The 18,192-nt window shown below is 46.1% G+C and overlaps 1 protein-coding gene across 1 annotated transcript in view; it reads right to left on the bottom strand.

The window, feature by feature from the left end:
• Positions 1-18,192, bottom strand: part of IRSp53 (Insulin receptor substrate 53 kDa) — an 84,740-nt gene that overhangs the window by 39,860 nt on the left and 26,688 nt on the right. The window contains exon 2 of the mRNA XM_089595884.1: positions 15,681-15,756. Within this exon, the coding sequence (XP_089452010.1) occupies positions 15,681-15,756 (76 nt within the window). The remainder of the gene's footprint in view (positions 1-15,680; positions 15,757-18,192) is intronic.

Here is an 18,192-nt window from a genome sequence, read left to right on the forward strand (position 1 = left end):
GAACTATTGCTGTCAACCAGAGAAAACACGACCAATTAAGTCGAAGGCACCTCGAGCCCACTCTTCCAAACGAAGGAGAACCTGCACAGGGAAGACAATCGGAAAATCAGCAACAAACGAACAGGGTATGGGGCCACATATACCCACCACGAGAGACATAGGGACAGGTGGCGTGCATTATACACGAGAAGTAAATAGCCGAAGACGGCGGTAGTTAGGTTTTCCGGGTGGCATGTTCGTCCCCATCCGAGTGCGAATTCCCGAGTACACGACGTCGGAGCAGATACACTGGGGCGATCAACCACAGCGACAAGACACGGCTGCACCAGATTTCCCGTGCGAGCTCTGCTACTTCGATCCTCTGCATAATTGAATCGCAGCTGCTCTCCCCCCGTACAGGTATCTCTTTTTCCACCCAACAGCGCGCAGAGGCCAAATTGAATATTAGATGAGTGGGACCGGGCGCGTTGTTCTTCCCTATACGTCCCGGAGATTAATTATCATACAACGCGCCGTGGCGTGAGAACGCCCGGGCTCTCCGAGGCGCGTCCTCTACTTGTCTTGATAACTTTCTTTGCGCGCGAATTTTCAATTCCACTGCCCGCCCTTTGCTGTTTCCCGGTTTGTATTTTTCTTTCCTTCCCCTCGCCGTCCCTGCGTAAGTTGGATGGAAAAGTTTGGCGCATGAATTATGCCGCTCGGAGGCACCGAACCGAATAAACGCCCTCCCGTTGCGGCCATTACTCGAAATCTTGAAAGTTCGCTCAAACGAGTCGATGACATTCCCGATACTTGTACATGCTCTCCGTATCCACCTCGCGATAAGCACCCGACGTAGGAGCAGCCCCGGTAAATTTCAATCGGAGCGGAGACGCTTTGACTTGGCAAACTCCTCCGTGCGCGTCATCTTCCCCTCTTTTTGCGCGATACAAGTGTCTCCCGTGATCCTCCTTCGAAGGAACGAAAAAAAGGGAAAAAAAATAGAGGAAGGTACCAGGGATGAAGATTCACTTTCGCTCCCGGGCGAGTTACCCGATACTGCGCTCGTATTTCACTCTCGGCGTGAATAGACGTGTTTTTTCACAGAGAGTCCCCCTTGCCACCCCTGCATGGACTCAGGAGTCTCTCCTTTGCCCCTCGGAGCTTCCTTTCTGCCCCGAAAAGTAATGAACGCGCATATGCGTCGAAGCGACTTTTGTTCCTTTCCCTCTATACCTTCATGCCTATTGGATTTGAAAAATTGTGTGCCTAAAGGTGTTCTGGTGCAAGCTCCACGTGATATAGCGAGTGATTTTTCATTCGAAGGAGCGCGCCGTTTTATAACTCGCGATGTTGCATACATTCGAGGACTTATTTTGCTGTTTTTGTTACAAAGATAAATTGTATTTTTGGTACACACACACACACCACTTGTGACCAATTAACACAAAGTGTTTTCTAGAAAAGGACATGGCAACATCACTCCCCGGCAATTTAAATCGCAAAGCGATATGTGCACGACGCAAGGAGGCGTATACCCCAAGGGTGGAAAAGTACCCTTACAACACCCTCGTGTGCTGTAAGTGCCTGACGCTGCCGTTCCTTTTGTATGACCAGTGTCTTTTTTTTTTTCGTTGCTTCGAGCACTTTTTGACCTTTTGTGACTTTTATTTCTTTTTTTTTTTTTTTTTTTCATCAACAGACGCGTTGAATGACTTGATTCCACGAGGCGACTTGATATTCCTTGAACAGTGACATATTGGTTGTGTAGTGAAGTTAAATGTCTTTCAACAAGCTACTCAACTATGAACTCACAAAGAAAGATGGATTTTATACGTGGGTAAGAGTTTCCTTAATTTAAATGTATGGCGAGCAGATCGTAAAAGTTACCCTTGCGCATTTTCATAATCTTTCCTAAGGAGAAGCAACGACTCGGCAAAGGGGGAAAAACCTAATAGGTCCAAGTTTCGGTAAAAGTAATCCGAGTGAGTTAGAGTCCGGCCACAAAAAGCTTGTAGGTAAAAAAAATAAATGAACCTTTGATTTTTCATCGACTATTTTTTCACTGGATACCCGAAACACCCTTTCAACGAGTTCGCGAATCCTCCCCGGATGTCACATCACGCTACAAAGACTCGGTGGATGCTTTCCTGCCTCTGATGGAAATAACCCCCAACAGTTCGAAAAGCTTTGCACAGAGTAAGGAGGAATAAAAAAAAGGGCCTCGGTATCCTCTCGTTCTCGGTGGAGTGTTTAATAGCCAGCAATAGCCGAGTCCTTTATCGAACTCGCAATTAAACGAGTCCCGGCGACGCTCTTGTTCCCATCCCTCCTCTGCTGCTCTGCTTTTTATTTGCCAAAAAAAAAGAAAGAAAGAAATCGGCAGAAGAAAATGCCCTCCTCCGACCGAGACGGATAAGAAAATCGAGAGGGAGATAGTATTCAAGGGAGCCCGTAACGAGCGCCATTCCTCAGGAGGAGACCCGGAAACCTGCCAGCCAAATGAACGAAACTCTCGAAAAATTTCTCCCCTCCCCCCCTTTCGTTTCCCTTTGCCCGATTCCAAAGGAAAGGATCCTCGTTTTACCCTCCCGGCCTGCAGCGTGTCATCAATTGCCCATCTCCCGTCTCGCAAGCTGTGCCACTGCTCTGCCCGACAGCCCTGATGTATCCATCCAACGCTCGAGCGGATATTTATTTTAATTAAACTGAGGTATATTACGTGTGATTTATGTCCACGGCTATTTACTCTGTGATACGAGCGCATTGCATCACGATTAGTCGCAATCTAACTTTTTTGCGTGAGGCCATTGTGGTATCAAAAGTGCAGATTTTAACATTAAAACGATCCCATATCGGGCTAACGATCCGTCTCGTCCACTGCGTTAGTCATTACATATCTTCGTAATTACCGGACTGATCTATACCCCAATCGGGCGTAATCACGTCGAACCGAGGAGAAATTACCCATTACCAAAACATCATAAATCTCAAAGTAAAATCTCTTGGCCCGCAGCTTTTGCTCAACCTACATTTCGGGGGGGTGCATAGGAACAGAAACCGTCAGGAATCGCCGATTAATCACCGAAATTTTTCCAAAGGACCAAAACACGCGGATAAATATACGGTCCTACCCCCGCGATGATAAAAACAGACGTAGGGGGGAGGAGCACAAATCAAGCTCGCGGTAATGAGGGGAAAAGAAATTCCACACGTGGATGCGCGAAAATACGCTGACCTCGGCGTATTTCCGATTAGTTTCCCCCCCCCCTCCTCTCTCTCTCTCTCTCTTCGTCCCGAGGAAAGCTGAAAAAGAAGATCTCGTTCGGTTTTAAAAGCTCGTCCTTGGCGCTTTCCTTCCCTACAATTTATGGGAGACTGAGGGTGGGGGGTGAAGCTAACTTGTCCTCTGGATCTTCATGGTTTGGAATTTTTCTCGTCGGTATCTCGCAGTTCGATGACTCTCTGTCTAGCTATATTTCAGTTGTCCTGTAACTCGGATGCGAGATGTATACCTTGCAAAAAATTGAAAAAAATACCTGTAAACCTCCCATACATTTGATTTGGCGTCCTAGCACACCTTACGAGGGTTACTTGTATCCTGACGCGCGCACCAAGCCACACCAACTTTCTAGCGGACCGCTCGAACGCTCACGTTGAGCCGTTGTTTTGTTTCAGGCGTCACTTGTTGCGCGTACAACCTGCACGGGCTCTCACTGCACGATGCACGATTGCGCAATCAACACAGGTAAGACCACAACGGTTTTCTTTCTTTTATTTATTTTTTTTAATCAACGTGACATAATAATTTAATAGTGAAAGCTTTCACGTGTAAGTTTGCATTATTGTTTATCGATAGTTATGGATGTTACAAGCTCGCGTCCGATGTGACACGAAACAAAAGTAAAACAAAGACACCTCAGAGCCCACCGTAGCCAAAGAGGGATGAAAAACATGTTGCAAGCCCGGTGTCGTACACTTACGCATACAGCCGTTACGAGGGGCTCACGATAGCGATTCGCTTTATTATTATGATTATTATCGCTCGCTCGTTATCGAGCGCCTCGGCGTTGCGTGCCACGGCACTCGGAAGCACCGGCTAGACGACTCCTCGCGCGTAAGTGTGTACACAGAGACCAAAAAGAAGATGAGAGAGAGAGAGACACTTTCAATGCGACAACGACGCGACTCTTTTGTATGACACAACTGCCGCGGCAAATGCATCTAGCGCCTTCTCTCTCTCCCTGGGAAAAAAACACGCGTATCGACCGTAGAGTCAACTTTTTTTTTTCTCTCCTTCTCTGTCTCTTTTAGCGTAAAGGGAACGCTGAATTCGTTGAACGTAGAGCGACGCTTGTCGTGTTATTGTCACTTGATCACTTATTACCGGGAACGCGTACATCAGTAGAGACATCCGTCCAACTACGTGACGTGAAAACATCGTGGCAATGTTTTCGTTTGGTTGGCCGAGTAGGGCTTTATCATGAATTTTAAAGCGTACAGTTCTTACCAGTGGAAAAGAGCGAAAAGTGTCGGGGAAATGGAAGCCAAACACACGGGCTGCCTCAGCTAGGAATGAAGAAAAAACAGAGTTTGGAAAAAAAAGGCAGAGGTAACCGTGTAAATTATACGGCAAGGATTATTTTTGGGGTAGCTATTGTGGATGACATTATGCAGGTGCATCTATATAATTGGGGAAAATGAGACAACGAGAGAAGAGGTACGAGAGGAAAGAAACGAAAGAAAACGGAGGACTTTAGCTCGAGGAGAGCAAAAATCGTGCTCGCTTCCAAGGTCCGCAGCTTTTTTGTTTTACTACGGGGTGACATGTGTTGCGCCATGGTTTGTCATTCTCCGTTCTGAACTTCACAACTTTTTTTTTAACTCAAGTTAGGTGGTTGAAAATGAAAACGTTGTGGTGTAGTGATGAAATCGCTCAAGGTACGTACAGTGATTGCCTCGAAAACGAGTAGGCATTGTCGTGTAACGTGTGAGAGAGCAAACGGGAAGAGAGAGAGAGAGAGGAGGAAGTGAAAAAAGGTAATAATAACTCGCAGCGAAAAAAGAGGGTAACAGGAAGCAAAGCGGGTCCCACCCCCCCTTGGTGTACTGCTAGTGTACCTGCTGCTCGCACTTCAGACAAGTCGAGTTGAAATCGTACGGCTGTCACGAGATCTTGAGAGCTGATTGGCGTGTTCGGTTGATTAGAAAATATTTTTCTCGACTTTTCTCCGGTGGCTCGTGCACTTTAATTATTATATTCTGTTACATGTAAATGCATATTGTTCGACAGAATTTATCTTTACGAGGATGTAATTTACGTATTGACACTGTCGTCAGGCTGATTTTTCCATTCCATTTTATTCATATTAAGCAAATGAAATTGACATTACGATTACAATTAAAATGTAAAGAAAATTGTCTTTTTTTTAATACTTTTAAAAATTACAACGAAAATTTCACTTGTTACAATTATGTATAAAATATGTCGCATTTGCTGAGTTTCCATTAAATTTTATCTTCCATATTAATAAAAAGTATTTTCATGAAAGAGTATCCTCGCAGTTCCGCAGATATAAACGCTCAAACGAGCGCTACGAAAACGAATGGAGGTAGGGGACGACACGAGATTTCCCCTTTTCCCCGAGCAAACTCGCAGGTGACGCAGACAACGCGTACAATTTTTTTTTTTTTTTTTTTTTACAGAGCACGTTTCCCCTTCACTTACTCTTGCGTACATCGAACGAATTCTAATTAATTAAAGCCACGTGTGCTTTTACTGCGAACCGAAGCGTTTGCGTATGATTGTTTTTTGTCCGGCATTCCCTCGTATGTGGACCAAAAAATTTAAATAAAGAGAAATTTCGTACCACGGAAGTTGGAAGTATAACAATTTTTTGATTATTCAAGTACTTGTGTGCTATCGAATTGCGTTTTATTGGAAATATTCGTGAAAAGGAGGGACGTGAAAATTCATAAAATTGATACTTTTTAATTCGTTTCGTTAGTGACGACACACGCATACGCGGAAATTGGAATTTTTTATTCCTCGGAATATCGAATCAACGAGAGCTGCGATGATATTGAAATTCAACTAGTCCACCTATTGAGAGTTATTTGGAAAATTGACGAGTTATTGAACGTCAAATTGAAAGTCCACAACGCTATACTTGTTCATTACTACATACAGCCACAATTTTGTAAGGTATACTATTATTTTTCTTCTCATTGAAAGCTCGATCTGTGCTTTTATGGATTCACAAAAATTCACACCTACCCCATGAGAACAAGTACCATTTGTAATACCGATTCCCTCGCAATTAAATCGCAAACACCCTTGGCCCAAACAATTCAAGAGGGCGCGTAGCCACGCCGCGGCTCACCAACAGCACAACACGACACCACCACCGACTCTTCCGTCCAGCGAGGCGCATGAACGCCATTCCCCGCCCCCTCTTGGTCTCGATTGCCCCTCTCCGGGATCGCGTCACGTCCTCGGGCTCGTTTGCATTTAGGAAACCATCAACGCTTAATCGCATTCCTAGGCGCCCCGGGGAAATTGCCACGGCGCCATTAACCCCCGGCTACCAAGGTCCGCCCCCACCCCGCTGCGGGGAAAACACGACGCCAAGGCCTCAACGGGAGACGAACAGGTTTTTCTCACTTTTTTCCCCCTTCCTCGTGAAACAGCAACCCCCCGATGGGCTCGTGACCACCCCGTTGTATACCTTCCGACTGACGATTATACTTGTAGTCGGACGCCGCTCGTTTATCTGCGCGGGTGCAAGGGAACCTGGAAGTTTTATTACAACGCAAGGGACGACCTTTCCGTCAAAGGGGTTGGAATGGCCTTGTAATGTAAGACTCTCGAGATTAGCATATAGATTGATTATGCTCTTTTTTTTATTATGATAAATGTTCCTGCTGCCAGGATACTCTATATGGTTCGACCGATTTCAATGTGGCGTACGTTCCCTTGGCCAATGTTTCATTCAAGTTGGGGGGGGAAATCGCAATTGCAGCTGACGCAAAAGTGTAAGAGGAGACTGTGTACTTGATTTCTCACGCTGTACGTGTATACACACGGAGAGCTTGAAAGATGAGTCGATGAGCCTGAGTCTGGGGGGGGAAGGGGTGGCTGAGAGTATAAAAGTGCACAGAGAAACGGGTTGGGAATATTAATTGGTCTTAATTATTCGAGGAGGCGCCGGTGGATGAAGGGAGCGCGGTTTGTCGCGCGCGACCCGAAAATGAGGAAAGTTCGCGCCTGTCGAGGGTTAGATGACGAGTTGGCTGCTGATGGCGTAAGAAGGCTAAGGGTAGGGGAAGAAGAAGATCGCGCTCGTTTTTCCCGGGGCTGTTTTTTTCTTTTTTTTTTTCCTTCCTTCGTCATTATCTATACGGTGCGCGAAAAAAGAAGGCAAAAACAAAAAAAAATAATAACAGATTCAAGAGGTTTCCTCATTATTGTTTCCACATTTCTCATTTTCACGCAATTACGAGGGATCCCTGGTGCTGTACACCAAACAAACGTGTGCATACACGTGCATTCGTTCGCTCATCCATTCATTAATCAGAGAGCATGGACATTATACACCGTTGACTTGAACAAAAAAAAAAAAAAAAAGAAAAGTCTTTTTGCGAGCGCAGGCGAGCTGATACGGCAGCACAGAGTCCACAACAGTGGATGAGAGGACGAGGGAGAAAGAGGGAAGAAAAATTCAGCCGTCCGTCACGGACTTGCCCAGTGGAAGCTCAGGCTTTCCCTTTTCATCCTTTCTCTGTTTCCGTGTTTCTTTGTGCGCACACGTATACACCACGTGAAAGGGACGAGCATCGGGCTCGAGCTGCTTTTACGCGTGTAACGTTGCAGAGGGTCGGGGGTACACCCTCTCTCTGCGTGTTTGATTTGCGCTAATTGTAAAAAAGGAGCCCTGGAGGAGAGGGGATGGAGGAACACTGGCCCCGGCTTGATTATACGGATGATGTTACTTGTCCGGCAAGTGACGGATTACGTACAAATAGCATTGTAATCTACCGAGCGTTTTTTTTAAAGAGGAAGTAAAACTATAAGCTTCGAGGGTGAGATAAGTACTTTTTCAATAACATTGTATTTATAGCAAGCTGAGCTTTTTTTCAACTATAATCAATCGTCAGGCGTTTCGTGTAATAAAAATATTATTGTGAGCTATGATTGCTAAATTACTGGAATGACCTTTGTATGAAATCACGGGAAATAAAATATTTCCAAACTAAATTTCAGCACTCGAAAGGTTTAAGTAGAATGAGTCAAAACTCATGGAAACTTATTCCACTTGGAGACGGATTCCAGCCGGACTCTCGATTCAAATAACTTTCAATGGGAGCAGCGTGTATACGTATACACATCCTCGGCACGCTCGAGCCAATCAAACGTCGAAAAACTATTTTCTCGAGCGGCGCTCCTTTAATTTTTCGCGCCAAGGAATCCGTCCGGGAGATTAACGTCGCTGAAATTTATCGCCGCTCCGACGCCCCCGAAGGAAGAGGGGAGAGTAAATCAAAGGAGGCGCCGACTCGTTTAATGACGGCATCAATAAGGATTTTAATTACTCAATTATGACGCCCACTCCTTACTTTCGTATCTCCTTTCGCCAGTCATCCCCCGCAAGGAATTTTTTACCTTACACCCTCTGGAAACCTGACCAACCGAGAATGTATTCAATTTCCAGGCAATATGCCCCTTCTACGAATCAAAGTGTGAGACCAGAGAACGAACAATCGGAGCCAATCAATTGGCCAAAGTGAGAGGAGGGACTCTCCGAATCAACACTCGGAACGGGTGTCGTTAGATCTGATCTCCTCTCAGCGAAAACAGCAATGCAGCCTTTAACTTTCTCGTCGAGTTTATTTGTCCACGATGACGCAATGGTTCCATTCGAGGGAGGAAATATTTTATATTGAATTTCGGTAAAAATACATACGAGTAGGTGGTACGCTTGGCAGTGAAGGAAAAAAAGAAAGAAAAAAAAAAACAGACGAAAAGTCCACGAGTGAGGGAAAACTCGTTGAAGGAACGGAGCGACGGCAATTGTAGCCAAACTTTGCTGCCAAGACCGAGTAGAAAACGCACGAGGGCCTTCCACTTTCGTGTATAACTGGACAAGTGCTCTGGAAAAATGCTTTTCAAACTCCCCTTATTCCCTCTCTTTGTACACAACAAGCACCATCAGGTTGGCGCTGTGCAAAAAAGCTTATTCCCGTAGCTGCAAGAAAGTCAGAAAGAGAGAGGGTAATGTTTAAGGATTATTCCACGTCAAACGCATTCCGATCCATTAATACGCGAGAACCGGGACGCTCATCTCTTGAAATTGGATTAGGCCGCGCAGTGGAATCCACTTAAAGGCGCGCCTCTTCCTCCCCAGCCCCACTGGTGTACACGTGTACATACACACGCTGTGCCGGATGATGTATACCGTGTACTCGCGATGCCGACGCCTGACAGATTAGGATTGTAATTCAAGAGACGCGTCTCGAGGTGGCGGCGGTGGTAACACGGGGGTAGAGAAACGATTGCCTACTCCCGGAAGATGAAGCGCCGTGACGTTTGCATCTCATCGTCGTTGATCGCAGGGGAGCGTATAGGAGTACCCACCCGCGGTAAGGAGGTCGATATTTAATTGACGAGTCGTCGATCGATCAAACGATATTCTCGTGACTCGCGAAAAACTCGACAATCAATCAAGCGGCCAAGTGGACTATTACTCTCGTATTTGCAAAACAGCTCAACCGTATGATTTCCATACGCACTCGCGAATTGTTTTCAACTTGAATTTTCAGCGACTTGGCTATACACGAGTATGTACCTTTGCAGGACTATCCAGCAGAAATTCCAACCCACACGCAGCCAGACACCCCAGGTACGTGTAAAAGCCACTTCAAACCTCTACGTCACAGTAACGCAGTGAGGTCAAAAACTCTCGACTCGCGATATTAAATTTCGCGGTTCTGTCTCCATTGAAAAACGAGGGCGGCCAAAGGCAACACTATAGTAATAACAATAACACCGGCCGAGTGGTTGCGAGAGAGACGGCAAAAATGATGAATACGCTGTACTTATACTCGTGGAAACAACGGATGATGTGATTGCGTCTTCTTTTTTCCCGCATACAATTTATCCGTCATCCGTACAAGATGAGATTCCTTAGGAGTAGGATATTAGGTGGGTATACATGTAAGTATATGTATCGATCACTTCCGGGCAATCAAGAACGCGCACGGGCGCGAGTGAGCAGCTACTGCTAATTAACCACATTGCTGCCTTTGCGCCGTTGTCGGTCGAGACTCTGGTACAGGGGCAAGAGACGTCGGAGCGATTTATCGCCCTGTGAGCCCATGTGGGGAAGTTTGCGCGCAGCTGGTATCTGGTACGGATGTGTTGATTGTTTTTTTTTTCTTTTTTTTTTCTTCGTGACGTGTAAATAAGGAGCACAATTGCACCGAGTTGCCATTATAGCATGTCGGTGATCCGAAGGAAGAACCCGGCATTCCGGGGCGAGGTTTCCGGTGAGACGTTGGGATCGTTGCTCGTAGCGATAGCCGTATGGACGTGGAAGCGGATTTATTTAATTTTATCATTGTATTTGCATAATCAAATTTGAATTTTATACTCGAGTAGTGCAAGGGAAGGCATGTTTTTGATTTGATTTAGTTCAAAGTGTCATTCCTCTTGATGGTCTTACGCGCCAGCTGGGGCTTCTCTCAGCTGTCGCGGGTCTTTTATTTTTGCAGAACGATGATAATCTTCTTTTGATAGAGGAAGACTTGGGCTGTGACGGTGGAATACTGCTGGAGGCACGTGTAAGGGTGATGGATAGCTTTGCGTCGCGAATGTAATTTTTACCCGTGTTTTACAAAGTTAAGCGAACCTGGGCATTTTTTTTTTTTTTTTTTTTTTTCAGTAGGTGCAACGAGAATTTTTCAAATTTAATTAAAAAGTTAATTAACTTTTCCGACACTTGGCAGATTTTCAAAGAAAATATTTGAATTTCAAAACAAACAGTGATGCAAACATATTTGATCAAACATTCGTCGATATTATCATGGCCAGTTAACTCGAAATACATTTCAATTTGAGAGGTTTTCCCTTTAAATGAAAAAAAAAAAAAAAAAAAAAAGTCAATGTTATTTTACATCTACGAGCCACAAGTTATTTAATTACATATTGTTGTTTACAACTATTTGTAAATCAAGCAGATGTATCTTTTTTACTTTAAATCACGTTGAAGCACCCACCCAACCCCCTCACCCATGAATACACAAAGAAAAGCAAAATATAGCTCGAGACCTTTTAATAAAAATGAATCAAAAAATCGCACAGCACACACAGACACCAAACCATTGGTCAACAAATATTTGCCAAAGGAGGGTCATCGGCGCAGGTCATTATTCGCGAAATTTCGAGTGCCACCCTACGGTTGGGGGGGGGGGAGGGATACTCTCTGCCTCCCTTAATCGACGACTGGGGCGCACATGGGGCCTCGCTTAAAATCAGCAGTCACCCCATACGTTGTCTGACTTTAATGATTGCAAGTCCGCGCGCGGCTGTGGATGGGGCGGTATAGGGCCCATTTTCGTTGAATTATTGAAGCGCATCACCTGTTTGCGCACGCGGCTGATCTATATATATGTACACGAACGAGAAAGAAAATCGAATTAAAACTCCGACAAACACAATCAACCCCCTTTTTCCAGGAGCCCCGTTAACGAGGAGGTGGCAAATTTCTCAGGCAATTGTTTAATTGAAATTTTTTTTTCTTTTTTTTCTCATCCCCCGCTCTTTACTATACTCTACGGGTCGCAGCTGGGGAGCACGCCTCTGTGTGTTTTTCGTCTCCCTGCGTGCAGGCGTGAGTCTAGGCACAACACCTCCTCCCTCCTAGCTCTTGCTCTCGACCTAACGAAGCGTCATTTTGACCATTTGGTTTTTTTCCCTTGTCTATGCTCCGAAAAAAGAGTAACGGAGAGGCCAGACATTTGTCCAGCCTAACTCGTGCATCTGACACGAATAGGTGTACTACAGCTCTGTATAGCCCAAAAATTTTCGCTATTCCAAACTAATGAGGATCATAGCCGTATCCTCTTTGACTACCTCGTAAAGATAAACTTTTCGATACCCCGCGAAATAATAGCGACTAACGGAGAGAAGGTGAAAATAATTTAGAGGCCATTTACGCGGAGATAAGCGCGGGCCCTTGGATCGCGAGCAGTGGCTGCATTATTGCGGTCGGGGCTCACGAATGACAAAATTTTTCGCCCACAAACGCCCCAAGGAGATGCCCTCGCGCATAAATCACTCTCGGCGCCTTTTTCTTCCTCCCCCCTTTCATCGCCGAAATTAAAGAGGGGAGCTTGACAAATGAATTCGGCCGGCAGGGGCTCTCGATAAAATTGCCTCTTCCCCTGTAATGTACCCTCTCTCCGTGATGTCTACTGCGTTGCTTCCCTTCCGCGATGGAGACGCGACGTCTAGGTGTCAGCGGGAGAGGAGGCCGGAAATGAAGGCAATACGACGGAGTCGGGGTACCTCGGTTTTACAGGCTCGAAAAGTTTGGCTCGCGAGTGTACAAACCATCTCCGGTTCAGACATTTTCTCGTTTCAAACACGGGCAACTTCCGCCAACCCGATTGGCCCAAACTCTCTCGACTCCACGTTACGAAATGAGATTGCACGCTGGTTATCCCTGGTTTTAAAAAATCCGAAAACCAATTCAAACACCGACCTTCAGCGAAATCAGCACATACGCGCCCACAGGAACTCAAGCTCGCGTGTATAGCTCAAAAGTTAGTGCTGTATTACACCGGCATCTGTTACTCTCCTATGTTTTTTTTTTTCTCCCTCTCTGTAATTCGATACATCAAATACGTACGTGTATAGGTGTATACATCCAGGGACGATTTATCTGGCTGTTTGACACCGATTCGATCCGCGGGGGGTCCTCGTGATAAATTTTCCGTCTCGTCGGTGCAGGCGAGAGACTTTTCCTCGACTCCCCCCCCCCCACATATCCACTATCAAATCTATTTCCTCGGCCAGCTCTGCCCCGGTTGTTTCTTTTTTTCCCTCCCCCTTTCCACTTCTGTGACGAGCGATTATAACTCCTTTTTTTTCCCCAACTCCGCTGCGATACATTTTTAATCAGATTTGCAGTCACGGCGAGAAACTCTGCGCACTTTCTTTCCATTTAATGAAGTAAAACAAAAGAAAATAAATAAACAAAGAAAAATAAAGAACAGTTCCGTCGTCGAGTAAGCTCCACCGAGAGCGCGTCAACTGCGCGACAAAAGCTATCAAGCCCGACGTAATTACGTCTGAAAGAAAGTATCAAGTCCAATGATATACTTATCCGCTGACAATGCGCCCATTGAGTTTGCGGAGGTAATAACCAAACGCCAATCCTGCTCACGAGCGTTGTACCCATGTGCTCCTTTGGTGAAAGAAAAATTACAACTATAACGACGCATACATGTAAGGCACTGCAGTATTGCGACGAAGCGGTACTTATATTGAAGGGCAAACCCAAAGAAAGACTAGTTATACAACTTTTGTTTTTTTTTTTCTTTGCAAAGACACATCACGTGGGAGCACTGTTACCTTGGAATTAATATTATTCGGCCATTTGACCCTAGAAAACGTCCATATATATCCAGTTGGCGCAGGGGAAGCAATTGCGCGAGTTTCAAGTACGCACGTGGGACACATCGAGAGCCCTGAAAACACTGGAAAACGGGGTGTGGGAGGGTGGCAAAAAAATCGAGAGAGAAAAAAAAGAGAGCTCAGAAGGGATGAGAATTAATTCCCCGGAGAATATACGTACAGCCGGTCGTGCGTTAAAATTGCGCGTGCGAGTGTCGTTTGCCTAATACGGCTGCCTACGGATAAATTAGGATAGAGGCATAAATAAAGAGGGTCGGGGCGAGCTGGGTTCATACAGCCCAGTGTTGGGGAAACACTTGGGATATGGTTGACTCGAACACGCGAGAGAGAGCCAGCATTTCCGGATGCCGGGAAACGGATGTCGGGGCGAGAGGAGATACAGAGAGGGTGTGGAATCTCTCTCGCGCAGCTCGGCGTCAAAGAGAGAGAGAACGGCTGACTTTTGGCGTGCGAGGGCCATGTTAATTTTATCCGAGTAAATGCTGCTCCGGGTTGTTATATGTACGCCCTGAGTTTGTACGTACATAATACGTGTATATATGCTCACGAGAGTTAATTGTCGTTGGGTGACAGGGGGAGGGTGTACATGTACAATTTAAATGTCATTATCGTCCTTGCGCTGCTGTTATATATTCGCACCCTTCGAGTATATAGACGCATTTGGAAACGCTCTTCTCTGGTGGGGTTAAATTTTCCCTCTATTGAAATCCACCTGATCTGCCGAAGATGAAAAACATTTGTGTACTCTCGCCTTGGATTCAAGGATCAAAGGTCAAATAAAAACTCGCCCAATGGCGGGGGAGGGGGGTGACGATCGCAAACACTAGTATTGGTGTCGGTGTCTAACATCGCTGTGTGTACCCTTTTCATTCGTGTCTAACCCCCGCCTGGCATGTATGGGGGAGAGTGGAAGATTGGCCGGGTTATGGGATGTCGTAAATCCACCGGCGACACGCTCGCGTGGATACTCCCTGCTAAACGTACACACACGTGTTGTTGTCTCTCGTGTCGTCTTCTCATTCTTCTATCCTTTTTTTTTCTTTCATTTCTCGTTTCGTCGGGGCCGACGATTCGCGTCGATTTCCATGTGCACGCGCGTGATCGCCCCGACGAAACAGCGCGTTTTAAAGTGGATTGGGATTTATTTATGGGGACACGGAATTGCCCGGGTTTTCTTTGGCTCGATCGACAATGGGAGCGCGTGATTGTGCATTATTCGCCAGGTCTAAATACCGTGCGTTGCTGAAAATACGTTTTCTTCGGGCACTATCTCTACAGTTTGTTTTTCAATTGATTTTCAAATTAACTTTTCGTGACGAAATTAGTGTCTTTCTTCTTCTTGGCGTCTTCGTACAATCGGCTACCAGGTCACGGAGCCCCAAGCCCGTCGGATCGTTTGACCAAAGAGGGGCAGCCCGTATGCACGTAGCAGTCGATGCGTGACGCAACGACGCTGTCTCGTCCGATAACGGATGGGCATAGCCAACGGGGGTGGCTCTCCATGATACGTTTGTAAGCACTGTATTCATGCATAAGCGAATCACCCATCGAACAAAGAGAGAAGGACTTTTACGTGGTTTTAGCGTTGATTTTTCGTTCTTGCAAGAAAAAATAAACATAATTGTATTGTATAAATGATTCCGCGAGTAAATCCCAACTGGAGAAAAACCCCAAGCAGCCCTCAAAAGAGTGCACCAAGTGTTACGCCAGAGTCAGAAAACCATGGCTTTGCTTTGTAGATTTTCGCCGAGTTGGTCACTGCAAGAGCGAACTTGTATACAGTGCACGTATACCGCGACTCACAGAAAGTTTATTGGACCATGAACGTTTTAATTGCACTGTAGGGAGATATATAACGTGAATGATTTAAAAATGTCCAGTGTTGTATCCACGTTGCAGGAAATTTCTTTTTTAATTAAACGTCCGCGTAACGATAAATACAAGTATCAGCCCAATTGGTCAACCAGGTAAATATGAGCACAAAAAAAAAACTATATGTACTTACCATGTAACGCTTTCAAGTAGGCCTTTCCCGCGTTGATCAGTTGCCTCGCTCCTGGATTGAACTTGTCCAATATGTTCTGAAACGAGAAAGAAAAAAGAAACATTCGGATTAGCGCTCGTGTCAACACGCCGATTAAGATACTAAGTATATACATCAGCCCAGTTGAGTAATCAACTCCTATTGGACGCGTCAAGTCTCACGTTCGATTAAATTAACCCTTTAGCATATGTATATTTACGTCAAAGGTCGAGGATGGCTTTTAAAATCGTGTTCATCGAGGAGCTTACAATGGCCGGCAAACGAAGCGTCGCAAAATCATCTGATCGGGAAAAACAAGTGTGCCAAATCACGGCACATAAGAGTAACAAACGGCCCCAATGATCCCCGATACATTCCAACCACGTGCATATACATATACATGTATATATATAAATCAGTGCAGGGTGTACGCGCAAACGGTGTCATGAGCAGCGCTATAATTAATGGCCACCCAGAGGGACGCTGCGCCCGCAAGCCTCGACCAAACCACCACCACCTATAACGCACTATTGAGTTCGTCACGCGGCTCTGGTTAATCAGATCAGGGCGGCCACCCCCACCCCCTTTGCTCCCACGCGTGCATCGATCACGTTTAGAGCTGGGCCCTGTACTACGTTCCGATACACCGGAGACCGCCACGACAATACTGTTTTCACGCCGAAGAATCTATACACAGCTGCGCCGCACAATGTGTCCATTCCCCGAGGATTTCGATTGCCCCACGACCAACACGCAGACCGGCCGGCTAATTGGGATTCTCAATCGCATACGTGGTGCATCGTAGATGCTTACCTTCGACAATGAAAAGGTGTTTGGATGGTGGGTTCGGGGATTATCGTACAATACACCTAAGGGGTGCCTTGAAAAATGGCCAAAGTCTGTGCGCAGTGAGGATGCAGTAGACATATACGTGTAATTGTATGAAGCGTGGCTGGATACCTTTGAGCCGAGATGTGTGTCTCTTGTTGGACAAAATTGTAAAAGCACCAACGCACTTTCAAAGAGTACGCGATACGCAGCTGGCTCTTTTGGATAATCCAGCCCTGAGGTGGTGGTGTACGGGAGCAGTGAGGTGTCTCGTCTGTGGCACGACCGCAGTGGGATCGGATGAGAGCGAGAAAGTAAGGGCCGTGGCGCTAAACTTGGGGGGCTGAGTCGAGCTGGTATTCAAGCTTTGTGACGACTGCTGTGTGTCTTTGACACCTCGTCCTCCTCGTCTTAGGCACGATGCCGCTCCTCACGCCTTGGACGGATCGACGGACACGTGAACTCTGCCCTCGGTTGGGTATTCCTTTTTCTCTTTCTTTTCTTTTGTCTGCAGAGGGCTTTTTCTCTCGTTTCCTCTTTCTCCCTCCGACTTTGATCCCCTTTTGGGTGGAATATTTTCGAGAAATTACGTGCTAAGGCTGAAACTAAGGTGGTACACATGGACGTCATAAGGGACATCCAAACAAGCATATAGAGATCCTTTGCTGCGTTTCACTGATAAATAAAAAAAAAAAAAAGAATACTAATCTTTACAACTCGATACCCTACTTCCAAGTCAATTTACTCATGTATGGACTCTTGTGTGGCAGTTAATAACATTTGAAGACGTGACTCCTCCATTACGTTCGATAAAACGTACCGTCTCTCTTTCGAGATGAGAAATGTCCATCGTGCCTTTCTAAATGCGTTGGGTAATGAATAGTTCGCATTCCACGTATGCAATTGCAGCCCGTGTTGCGCACGAAATGTAATACGTACGGCTTTTGAGCCCCGTAATTATTGAATCAAGGCCCCATTCAGCCATCACTCGTGCATCGTCATCCCAACAACAACAACTTGGCGTAATCACAAGAGAGATGGATAGCCTTCGTTTTCCACGTCAATCTAAATTGCCAAACAGCTCGATCGCGAGCCACCCGTCCGTCGAACAATCGCTCGCAGACACAACGGTCCTCGGACTAAAGATCGGACTTGTGCATTCGACTGGCGTACGTTGGTATTCCAATAAAGATATGCCTCCCTCCCAACAAAGAGCTCCCCCAAATTGACCTCCCGAGGAGGGCCGCGTTCAATATCCTCGGTGACTCAGAGCTCGAAACCCAATAGCATCGGCGAAGACACGGGGGACACCTCCTCTCTCTCTCTCTCTCTCTTTTCTGCGTTATTACCATCTGAAAGCGAACCACCACCAACACTGGAGGAGTAGCTCGAGTTTCCTTCCCTCTTCCTTAGCCCCGTCGACGTCGTTTTCACGGCGGCGCCAAGATATTACGCTATTAGGGGATTATTTTAATTAGGAAGTTAAAGTTAAACTATGAGCGAGCGAGGGCTGCGCCGACGCCTGAGGGCCGGTTTACGCGCGAGGCTGCTCGCGTACTGTGGAGCACTGAGGGGGGGTATTATCAAACATTACAACCTCTTCGCTCCTCCTCCGTGTTCCTTTCCACGTTCTTATACAGCGTTACCTCGAGCGCGTAACTTCTGA

The sequence above is a fragment of the Copidosoma floridanum genome, unplaced genomic scaffold (genome assembly GCF_036245765.1).
Source record: "Copidosoma floridanum isolate Cflo_tuat_1 unplaced genomic scaffold, Cflo_Japanese_pri ptg000029l, whole genome shotgun sequence".
In the NCBI taxonomy this organism is placed as follows: Eukaryota; Metazoa; Arthropoda; class Insecta; order Hymenoptera; family Encyrtidae; genus Copidosoma; species Copidosoma floridanum.